The 10439-nt window shown below is 36.9% G+C and overlaps 1 protein-coding gene across 2 annotated transcripts; it reads left to right on the forward strand.

The window, feature by feature from the left end:
- The first annotated feature begins 86 nt into the window (after positions 1-86).
- Positions 87-10215, forward strand: LOC104901741 (autophagy-related protein 11). 2 transcript variants are annotated; one of them, XM_010689343.4, is made up of 5 exons: positions 87-1986; positions 6839-8435; positions 8649-8869; positions 9068-9281; positions 9350-9512. In XM_010689343.4, the coding sequence occupies exons 1-5, from the start codon at positions 1043-1045 to the stop codon at positions 9365-9367; spliced, it is 2994 nt and encodes a 997-aa protein (XP_010687645.2). In that variant the 5' UTR covers positions 87-1042; the 3' UTR covers positions 9368-9512. The 2 variants fall into 2 exon arrangements, with proteins under 2 accessions (XP_010687645.2, XP_010687644.2); XM_010689342.4 differs by lacking the exon at positions 9350-9512 and adding an exon at positions 9519-10215 and having other exon boundaries at positions 89-1986.
- The last annotated feature ends 224 nt before the right edge of the window (positions 10216-10439 follow it).

Below are 10439 nucleotides of genomic sequence, written 5' to 3' on the forward strand. Positions count from 1 at the left end.
TAATTAATCACAAAACTCGAAAAGTTTTTTTTAAAAAATGGAAATGGATAAAGCTGCTTCCTTTTTGTATTCTTTCTAAATTGACAGAACTCAGAGGAGAGAGAAAGAAGTGAAAAATAAAAGCCCTTCTGCTTCCAAGCGTTAGTTACTTATGGCCGAAGCTTCTCTATCTCCACAAACAGTGGGATTATATTATTATCTTAAACTATTTTTTCACTAAAACAAAAATAAAATTATTATAACCTACTCCTTTTCCTATCAAGATTAGATGTACAGAAGACCTAATCAAATTACCACCCAAGTCTGAAGAGTTTCAATAATTAACCCTCCAACAGATTGCGTGAAATACTCTATTTTCTCTCTCCTCTTCAATTATCTTTTGGGGCAAGTTTTCTTCTCTTTCTTTCCCAGAATTTTGTTATTTGTTGTCAGATACTTTTTCTGGGTTGGAACTGACGATCTAAGTGATTGATGCGTTTGTTTGACTGTGAATTTGGTATTCAATTGACTAATTTCTTCATGGGTATGTTAGATTCTGATACTTTTTGATGATTTTGTTGGTGGGTATATGATAATTTAGGGTTTTATTGATAAAATCGTTGGTGGGTCTGTTCTTTTTCTTGATTTTATTTGGTGGGTATTGAGAAATTTGGACTATCTTGGTGGGTTCTTTTCTGTTATGCTGAATTCTGCTGTTTTTGGGTTGATTTTGAGTTTGAGGTAAGAAGCACTGTTTGCTTATAGTTATAGTGAAATTTCTGTTGCTGGATAATTTTCAAGGTTACGTAATTTGCATATTCAGAATAATTGCTGTAGTTTTGTCTTTTGTCTGCCCAATTTCAATGTTGGGTAGATTTCAGTATTAGAAATTTAGTTGTTTTTGAGTTGCTTGGTTGTTTTCCCGGTTTGTGTTTGGCTCCATTGGGTTGTCTTATAAGTAAGTAAGATTACTTGGGAGCTAGTTATCTAGAGGTTGGTGCAAATTAGTTTGGAGATCAGTTGGTAATTACTTTTTTAGGGGGTATTGTTGTTCGGGGATAAGATGAGCTCGAACGTCACCGGTGGTTACGTATGTAGGGGAAAGCTTTTGATACACATTGCTGAAAATGGTCACTCCTACGAGTTGGATTGCGATGAATCCACTGTTGTTGAGGCAGTTCAAAGGTTTATTGAATCAATGGCAGGGATCCAATTTGGTGACCAGCTCCTTCTATGCGGGGACATGAAACTTGAGGCTAGTGAGGCGCTTGGGGCATATAAGCTACCATCAGATGAGCAGGAAGTGTTTTGTTTCAATAAAGCAAGATTGCAAGCCAATGCAGCACCCCCTCCTCAAGAACAAATTGAAACTCATGTCATTCCAGAGCCAAGTCCACCATCTTCGAACCATGATCCTCACCCATTGGATAATGCTGTGGACCCTGCACTCAAAGCCTTGCCTTCTTATGAACGGCAGTTTCGATATCATTACCATTGTGGACATGCCATATACAGTCGGACAATTGGGAAATTTGAAATCTGCGAGAGGCTTCTGAGAGAACAGAAGGTGGAAGAAAGGGCAATAGATATTGCCAGGCGTAACTTGGATTACTTTTTTAAGATACTTAACCAAAATTACATGGATTTTCAGAAGTGTTACACACAGCAACATCGTGCACATTCTGATCTGTTGTTGAATTTTGCTAGAGACATCGAAAAGTTGAGATCTTGCAAACTTATCCCAGCTCTGCAAACATCCTCTCGCAAGTGTCTGTTGGATCTTGTAAAAGAAGAAAACTTGAGAAAATGGCTTGAGAATTGCACTGGTTCTCACAAGCAATTTGACAACAAGGTTTCTCAATTCAAACATGTGTTTGGAAAATTGAAGCACGATGTTGAAGATCTTTTTTCTAGCAAAGCTTCATTGCCAATCAGGGATCTAGAATTGATGATCAAGGAACGTTACCGCCATATCAATGAACAGAGGAGTATTATGCAGTCTTTGAGGTTAGTTTCTGAGTTAAATTTTGTAAGATGATGATGATATTAGCTGCTTTTATACCCCCTACATTGCTACCCTACAAGGCTACAACTACTGGTTTGTCCATGCTACTACTATGTTCTGCTTGTCCCTTGGTTCTTGGTGTTTGATTTACTTAGTAGATGTCTTGATGATTCTCTTTGATGAATGATTGGGAGCCTGAAGAATGTTTGTGCAAAAAGCAAGTTCATTGATGCAGTCTAATTTAAAGTGCTCCAATATTGCATCACACTATCCTATATGAGAGAGATACAACTTTTAATCGATCTATGAATATCTATTCTCATACAACTCATTTAACCGATTGTTACTTTCTATAAGCTCTTCAATTTTACTTCCAATTGTCTTTGTGGCTCTAAGGAATCAGTGACCTATCTTGAAGCGTGGAAGTGTTTTTTTACACCTTGTTATTCTGATCCCTTTATGGTTGCTGTTCATAGCTGCTCTAGCTTCTAGAATTTGTTACAATCTGAATAGTTTCTTTTTGAGCTTTATTATGTTGGTCTGGCCTTCATATCTGCGATTATAACCATATGTTACATCCCTTCATGGTATGACCTTACAGTTGTTACATAGAGTATCCTAGGGTTCATTTCCATGGGTACTTAAGTAAGAAACTTTGCAACTTTCCTTTCAGCCCTTCTTGTAATGAGGTGGCTCCATAATCTCGAATCTTATCAGTTCCGGCCTGTAGACCAAATAATACAATGCAAGATAAAGTTCCTAGATTCATGGAGATATAGAACAACATATGGTTCTATTTGCTTCACTTGAAAAGTCACCTAATGATTTTCTCTTTTATTCTTTAAATAATATGTTGGCTAGGAAAGTCAGGCACCATTGGAACTCCAACATTGACCTATCTTGCCTTTTCCTACTTCTATAAGAAATTCCTCCACTACACTCCTAAACCTCGGAGTTGCTTTCTTCGGACTTGCTTTCCAAACCTCATCAGATAGTTTCTTTCTATAACAAATTCATTAGGCCACCTCTCTAAGTCCTTCCAAAAATATCGTTGAATAGATTCCTCTATGTCGAGTTGACGTGCATAGGGATCACCTTGTCTCACAAAACCTCTGCTCTCATGATTCTACAACTCTCTTCTTTGTAAAACTATCTATCATTTATAATTTCAGCTCCACTCTAGTTCCTTTTTTTTTTTTTGGGAATTGCACACTTATATATCCAAGGTGCATTGGTTCTGGCTCTCTCCTACTCGCTTGGTTTCTTGAAGATGCATGATTTTTAGTGACACTTCTATCAATTAGGCTGACTTACGTGTATGTAAATTGATGTTTCAAAAAGGAATTCCAATGTTCTTCCCATTCCAACTATTTCCAAGCATACATGTCTAACCTTGTCTAATACCTAGAAGCCCTTATTTTAATGCACCGCTACCAGGAAGCAACCTAGCAACTTATGACACTTCATGTATATAGCCCCCATATATTGTCATATTTGTCTTTGTTGCATGAAGATGTTACAATGTTTTACGTTCCTTGTTACCTATCTACTGCAATTCTTCTCTTTATATGGGTTAGTGTACTCGCAATGAATGTCGAGGAAGTACTCTCAAGTGGAATTATCTTCAGTTGTGACTCTATATTGAAGACTCAGTCAAAAGTACGTGAACCAAGATCCAATTCTTATAATTTTTAGAATAATTCAGAACAAGAAATGGATATTCTAAGGTTAGACGATCATTCTTGAATTTCTAACAATGAATCTCAAATGCACCTCTATTCTTTTGGATTGAACTAAATTGAACTGAACTTAATTTATTAAACTAAACTGAAATGAACTTAATTTATCTGGACTTAATAAAAACTGTAAGAGGAAACTAATTGAACTGAATTGTCACCAAACTGAATTTCCATTGATTCAGTCCAAGAACAGAGTCTTACGTTATTTGAACACTAGTTTTTTTGGTGACATTTTAGGTATAACTATTGCTCGATATTAAATGAAATAAAAAATAAAATTATGAAAGTCTATGTTCACCTTCATTTGGTGAGTAAGAAGTATTTAAATACTTACAGATAATATCTAAAAATATTTTAAAGTAAGTTAACTGTATAAGTGATGAAATTGCTTATCTAAGTAATGAAGAAACTGATTTTTTTTGGAGTTTGTATTTGATTAATTTTGTATATGAGTTGTCTTTCTAATAAAAATGCCATATTCTTTTTTATTGTCTATGGTATCAATTTTTGGTAAATTCTTGATTACGAACTTTTTTAGTTTATTGGATCTAAATAAAATTTAATTGAATCTTTTTTATTGGCAAGTTATGTGATTGACAAAAATATGAATTGATTGGGTTTAATAGAGATTTGGTTGATTTTTTTTGGTAAGTTTATGTGTGTAATGGTTTTATGTTGTGGAGGGGTGAATATGTAAATTCAAAGGGGGACACCATTGCTCCCCCTTGGTTTATATAATAGAGAATAGTCTTGTATGTATGCAATGCGTGCGAAAACAAACAAAAGGTCAATTGCGTAATAATATATGCGAAAAATTGTTCATAATATTCATTGTATATATTTTTTTCTGTTTTCTGAAAACCAATAGATCGAGGATGATGTAAATATTTTGTTAATTGAGGGTATAATAGTAAAAGATGGTAAATTTGTATTTTGTTACTTAAGGGTATAAAAGGGTTTATCATTTTTGGTGTCCCCCTCCTCTTCCCTTATATAATGGAGATTAAACGAAAAACTCTCTTGAAATTCGGTTAATGAAAGCAAGCAAGCAAAAACACTCACAAAGCAATAATAATATTTGGATAAACACTCTAACCCTTTAATGTAGGTTAGCCGTGTATATCTATAGTCCTAGAGCAAGAAATACTTGCCCTCCAAGCACCATTCACCATCACTAACCGGTTTTAGGTACAAAGAAACAAAAGAAAACTTTCCTAAAAACATCTTTAAGCACACGCCTAAATCAGATTTAGGAAAGCATGAAGAAGCTTTCCTAAAATATAATCTAAACCACGTGGCCAGATCAGATTATGGGAACTCTCCTTAAATCTTGACCTTGCTGTGCAAGCATATTCTATCTTGGTAAAGTATAAGCTACTTTCCTAAACTAACACTGAAAGCCAACTAATCAACTACTTGGACTTCAAGGAACGGGATTATAGCATATTTTCGGATCCCCTTTACATTATTCTACGCCAACTAACAAATTTAACTAACAAGTAACTACTAGAAAGCAATAAAGATATTCTAAGCAAGGTTACAAGACTTGAAAATCAAAACACAAGAGAGGAATTCTTGCTTAGATGCAAACAAGTTGAACCCCATAGTAAATCAAAGCGATTGGCTCATCTTGAACAAGTGGCTTTGAATCCGCATCGAAGGTGTTAGTAATATACGTGTTCTCTAATGTTTCTTCTGCTTCAAGATACATTGACAGGGGCTGTCTTATTTAGGGATGTAAGCATATTAGTCAAAATTCTGCTGCTGCATGCTTTCTTAGATTGCTTTTCTCATATTTTAATTTTTGTCTTATGTGGACCTTTAAACCAAATAAAGTGTTAAGATATATCCACAAAAAAGTGCTAAGATATAGTTTACTGTGAAAGGTTTATCTTCTATATCAATAGTTGTTAACATGGTTGATCGTTCTCTTAGGTGGACCTTGGTTGAATATTGTCCATGCCTTGTTATTTGTTTGAACATTTACTTACATTGCTTGGTAGGTTGTCTAAGATGCAGAGGATTATATATGAAAAATGGATTAAGCTAGTAGGTTGGCTGGCTTACATTGCTTTGTAGGTTGGTTAACATGGTTGATTGTTCTCTTAGGTGGACCTTGGTTGAATATTGTCCATGCCAGTTATTTGTTTGAATCTTTGCTTACATTGATAAAAGAATATCTACTTTTTTTGAATGAAGAAGCAAGTCAATTTCCATGTTTTTTGAAGGTTGAACTGAGAGTTCCTCTTGAGAGTTGGTAGGCTAAAGTTTGCATTTGACTCCTTCTAGATTGTGCTAGTATTGGTAGTTTCATGTGCTAGGTTTATGATTTGCCTCATCAATTATGATAGTATGTCATGTTTTCGAGTGCGGCCTCTGTTATATGAACGAAGAGGTAAGTCAATTTCCATGCTTTTTGAGGGTTGAACAGAGAGTTCCTCTTGAGAGTTGGTAGGCTAAAGTTTGCATTTGACTCCTTCTAGATTGTGCTAGTATTGGTAGTTTCATGTGCTAAGTTTATGATTTGCCTCGTCAATTATGATATTATGTCGTGTTTTCGAGTGTGGCCTCTATTATATGCATGTATATGGTGCCGATGTGCTTATCTACATGGGAACACATATAGCTTTTACCAGGCTGCTTCCCTTGGGAGTGGAATCCAGCTTCATTATTCCATTAGCAGCAATATTGTCGTATATTATAAGTTCTGCGACCTCAATGCTCAACTTTTGTTCTTAAAGTTGAGGGCCGAGTTGAAGCGATCTTCATATGTGTCCGTGAGATTTATATATTTTAAATTTGAATTCACATCAGTTATTGTACAGTATCTGTACTACTTGATTTTACATGTTGAATCTGCTATTAGGAGTGATCGTCAGCAGTTAACGCAATGCATAAAATGATTCTATTCGTGCTGTTATCTCCAAGCTGTATGTTTCTTGGCTTTCAAATCAAATTGTGTGCATATTTTGTAATCATCATCTTTCCTGAAATTGACTAATGTACATTTTCTTTTCTTCTTCTGCATGTCCTTAGCCTATTTTTAGTTCTATAGCTCTTCAGTTTTACTCTGGGATATCTGAGTCCAAATGATGTATGCTTTTGTCATTTGCAGCAAGGATGTTAGCACAGTCAAGAAACTGGTGGATGATTGTTTATCAAGCCAGTTATCGTCTTCTCTCCGTCCCCATGATGCAGTTTCTGCCTTAGGCCCCATGTATGATGTCCACGATAAAAATCATCTTCCGAAGATGACAGCTTGTGACAGTTCAATTTCTGAGCTTCTTGATTACTGCAAAAATAAAAAGAATGAAATGAATATATTTGTTCACAGTTACATGCAAAAGATTGCATATATTCAACATACCATAAAAGATGTTAGGTTGCAATTCAATGCTTTCTCAGAGGCAATAAAGCGCCAGGATGCTGTATTTGAGGGCTTAAAGGTGGTTCGTGGTATTGGCCCTGCTTACAGATCATGTCTTGCAGAAGTAGTGAGAAGAAAGGCTTCCATGAAGCTTTATATGGGCATGGCAGGACAATTGGCTGAAAAACTTGCTATAAAGAGAGAAGAGGAGGTGAGGAGACGGGAAGATTTTTTGAAGGCACAAAGTTCTTATATACCAAGGGATGTATTAGCTGGCATGGGATTGTTTGACACTCCAAGTCAATGTGATGTCAATATTGTTCCTTTTGACACTAGTTTGCTTGATATTGACATTAGGGATATTGACTGTTATGCTCCAGAATCTTTGGTTGGACTGCCATTCAAAAGTGAGAAACCAGGGAATTCACGGACCTCACTTTCTATGTCCAACAGCAGTACTTCTTCAGATGTTACAGGGAACGCTGTTGTTACCCCTGAAAAGTATGAATCTGAGGACTTTGATGTATGTGATATGTTCGATGTTGCTGGAACTAGTAAAATTGAAGTTGAAAATGCAAAACTGAGAGCTGACCTTGCTTCTGCCATTGCAAGGATTTGCTCTTTGAGCTCTGATGTGGAATATGAATCACTTGATGATAGTAGGGCAGATAGTTTGCTAAAAAATGCTGCTGAAAAAACAGCTGAAGCATTGCAACAAAAAGATGAGTATGTAAAACATCTCGAGTCCATGTTGAAGGCCAAACAACAGCAGTGTCAATCGTATGAAAAGCGGATTGAAGAGCTGGCCCAGCAATTGTCTGACCAGTATATGCAGGCACGAAAGTGTTTAGGCAATAATGATGCAGCTTACTCCACGAAGGCAGATGATTGCAGGTCAGAAATTCTAGATCACACGGAGAGGCAACTTGCTTGTAGGAGTAGTGAACTGATGGATGAGATTTCTTGTACATCTAACCGAGATGATGCAAAAGATGGACTTTTGCCTACGATGACTAGCAAACCTCAAGAAGTAGATGAGAATATGACCGATTCTTCTGGAACTCAGAATCTTCATCTGGACTCATCTATGATGGATCCACAACGTGATGAGCAGCTGCTTGCCACAGGTAGTTCTTTAGATGTGTTACCTTCTGAGGCTCCTGCTGATCCAAGTCTGAGTGCTGCTAAGGTCAATGCTGATGTTGTGCTAGAACTGCAAAGGGCACTTGAAGACAAAGCAAACCAGCAGGCTGAAACTGAAAGTAGGCTTAAATCTGCATTGGAGGATATGTCCAAGCTCGGCTTAGAGTTGGAAAATAGCAGGAAGCTTCTAGATGAATCACAGGTATAGCTTTGACAAATGCCAAGACTTGTTCTTTACTGACTGTACCTAATAATATCCCTCTGCTCGACTATCTTGATACGATACATCTTGCTTATTAGTGCTCCTCTTTGAAATCCTATCTAGCTTAATCCAGCTTGATTTTATCTTCACAGGGGGGTACCCTTAATCTTCTAGTTTAACTTTTTCTCCTCTTTCTCTTGGATTTGCTCACAGATGAATTGTGCTCACCTAGAGAACTGTCTGCACGAAGCTAGGCAAGAAGCTCAGACCCATCTCTGTGCTGCTGACCGTAGAGCTTCAGAATACAACACTCTGCGTGCATCTGCTGTGAAAATGCGTGGACTTTTTGAAAGACTCAAGTCTTGTGTCAATGCATCTGGGGGAGTTGCTGGTTTTGCTGATGCACTGCGTTCTTTAGCTCAATCTCTTGCCAGGTGAGGGCCAAATGGGAGAGTATGTTTGTTTGTTTATATGTCGATACTAGATTTTCTTACATGTCCTGCTAAGTGCACAGTTCTTGTTGAAACTATTACTAAGTTGATCTATCTTTATTCTCTTGGCAAGTTGGGGGTTAAAATGTGGTTATTGGAATAGTGTACTGAAATATATCATGTTTTGCTGCTGTTTGTCAGTTCTGCAAGCGATGCTGAAGATGATGGTACTGTTGAGTTTCGTGCATGCATTAAGGTCCTTGCTGAAAAAGTTGGTATCTTGTCAAGGCAGCGTACTGAGCTGCTTGATAGGTATTCAAAGGCAGAGGCTGCAAACAAGCAGCTCTCAAAGGAGTTGGAAGAGAGGAAAGAATTGGTTAAAACATTATACACAAAGCATCAACTAGAGAAACAGGTATGTTCCTGATCGTGATCTTTATTTTATCATACATACCATATCTTATTGATCTGGCGTCCATACAGCAAGTTACAATTGGTTGAATGCACAAAAACTGACCTACATAGAGTTAAGATAAGCAAGTTAAAGACGGTTAGACTGGAGAGTCAGATAAGTGCTCTAGAATTTGTGGCTAGAGAGTAACTGTTGATGTCATCAGTTTGTGTGACAGTTAATATTTTTATCCTTTAACAGGCAAATAAGGAAAAGATCTCTTTTTGTCGTTTTGAGGTCCATGAGATTGCTGCCTTCATCCTCAACTCATCAGGGCATTATGAAGCAATAAGCCGGAACTGCCCCAACTATTTTCTATCTTCAGAATCTGTGGCCTTATTCACTGACCATCTTCCCACTCGCCCTGCCTATATCATTGGGCAGATTGTCCACATTGAGCGACGTGTTGTGAAGCCACAACCCGGATTGTCAAGGTACGAGCACAACAGTGGAGGAGATCAAGCCGATTGCGTGACATCATCATCAACAACACCATCATCTGACACCTTAGCCAGTCTTCTTCCCAAGGGTTGTGAATACTTCATCGTAACAGTTGCTATGCTACCTGATACAACCATTCATTCGCCGTTGCCTTCCTGATCTCCGGCGTCAATCTTAACAGACATGATGGAAGTAGGGATAATAAAAAGTAAAAAACAAAGAAAAGAAACTGTAAATAATGTATCATATCTTAAACTTTTGGACATTCAAATCCTTAATCTTTATTGGGGTTCCTGTATAGTTGAATGATGAATTTGGTTTAGACTTTTCCCTTTGTAAATAAGGTTACTTTAGCCGTAGAACTGTTTAAATATGCTCTCTAACCTTTTAATGGTCTTTATTGTTCTGGTTCTCACAAACCCATTCATTATGTGGAAATTCAAGTGCCTCTTTAATATGTCTCTTCATTAAGTTTAAGCTTCTCATTTGTTTTGGCCTAAATCTTTGGTCTATCATTGGCAATTATGAAGCTTTTTCTCACATGCCCAATATGTCTGGACAACCAAGTCATACTTTAGTGTGTGAATTGTGATCATACCCTTTCTTTTGGAATACAAAGGTAGCTATAAAGTTACTTCTTTAGTTTATTAGTATGTGCTACCATGTTTTATGTGTTAGTGT

The sequence above is a fragment of the Beta vulgaris genome, chromosome 8 (assembly GCF_026745355.1).
Source record: "Beta vulgaris subsp. vulgaris cultivar EL10 chromosome 8, EL10.2, whole genome shotgun sequence".
Lineage (NCBI taxonomy): Eukaryota > Viridiplantae > Streptophyta > Magnoliopsida > Caryophyllales > Amaranthaceae > Beta > Beta vulgaris.

Excerpts from the sequence above, each read along its gene's own strand:
- LOC104901741 (XM_010689342.4), top strand. The coding sequence starts at position 1,043 with ATGAGCTCGAACGTCACCGGTGGTTACGTATGTAGGGGAAAGCTTTTG. Across the intron at positions 8,436-8,648 it reads AGCTTCTAGATGAATCACAG|ATGAATTGTGCTCACCTAGA; the intron begins GTATAGCTTTGA and ends ATTTGCTCACAG. Across the intron at positions 8,870-9,067 it reads TTAGCTCAATCTCTTGCCAG|TTCTGCAAGCGATGCTGAAG; the intron begins GTGAGGGCCAAA and ends GCTGTTTGTCAG.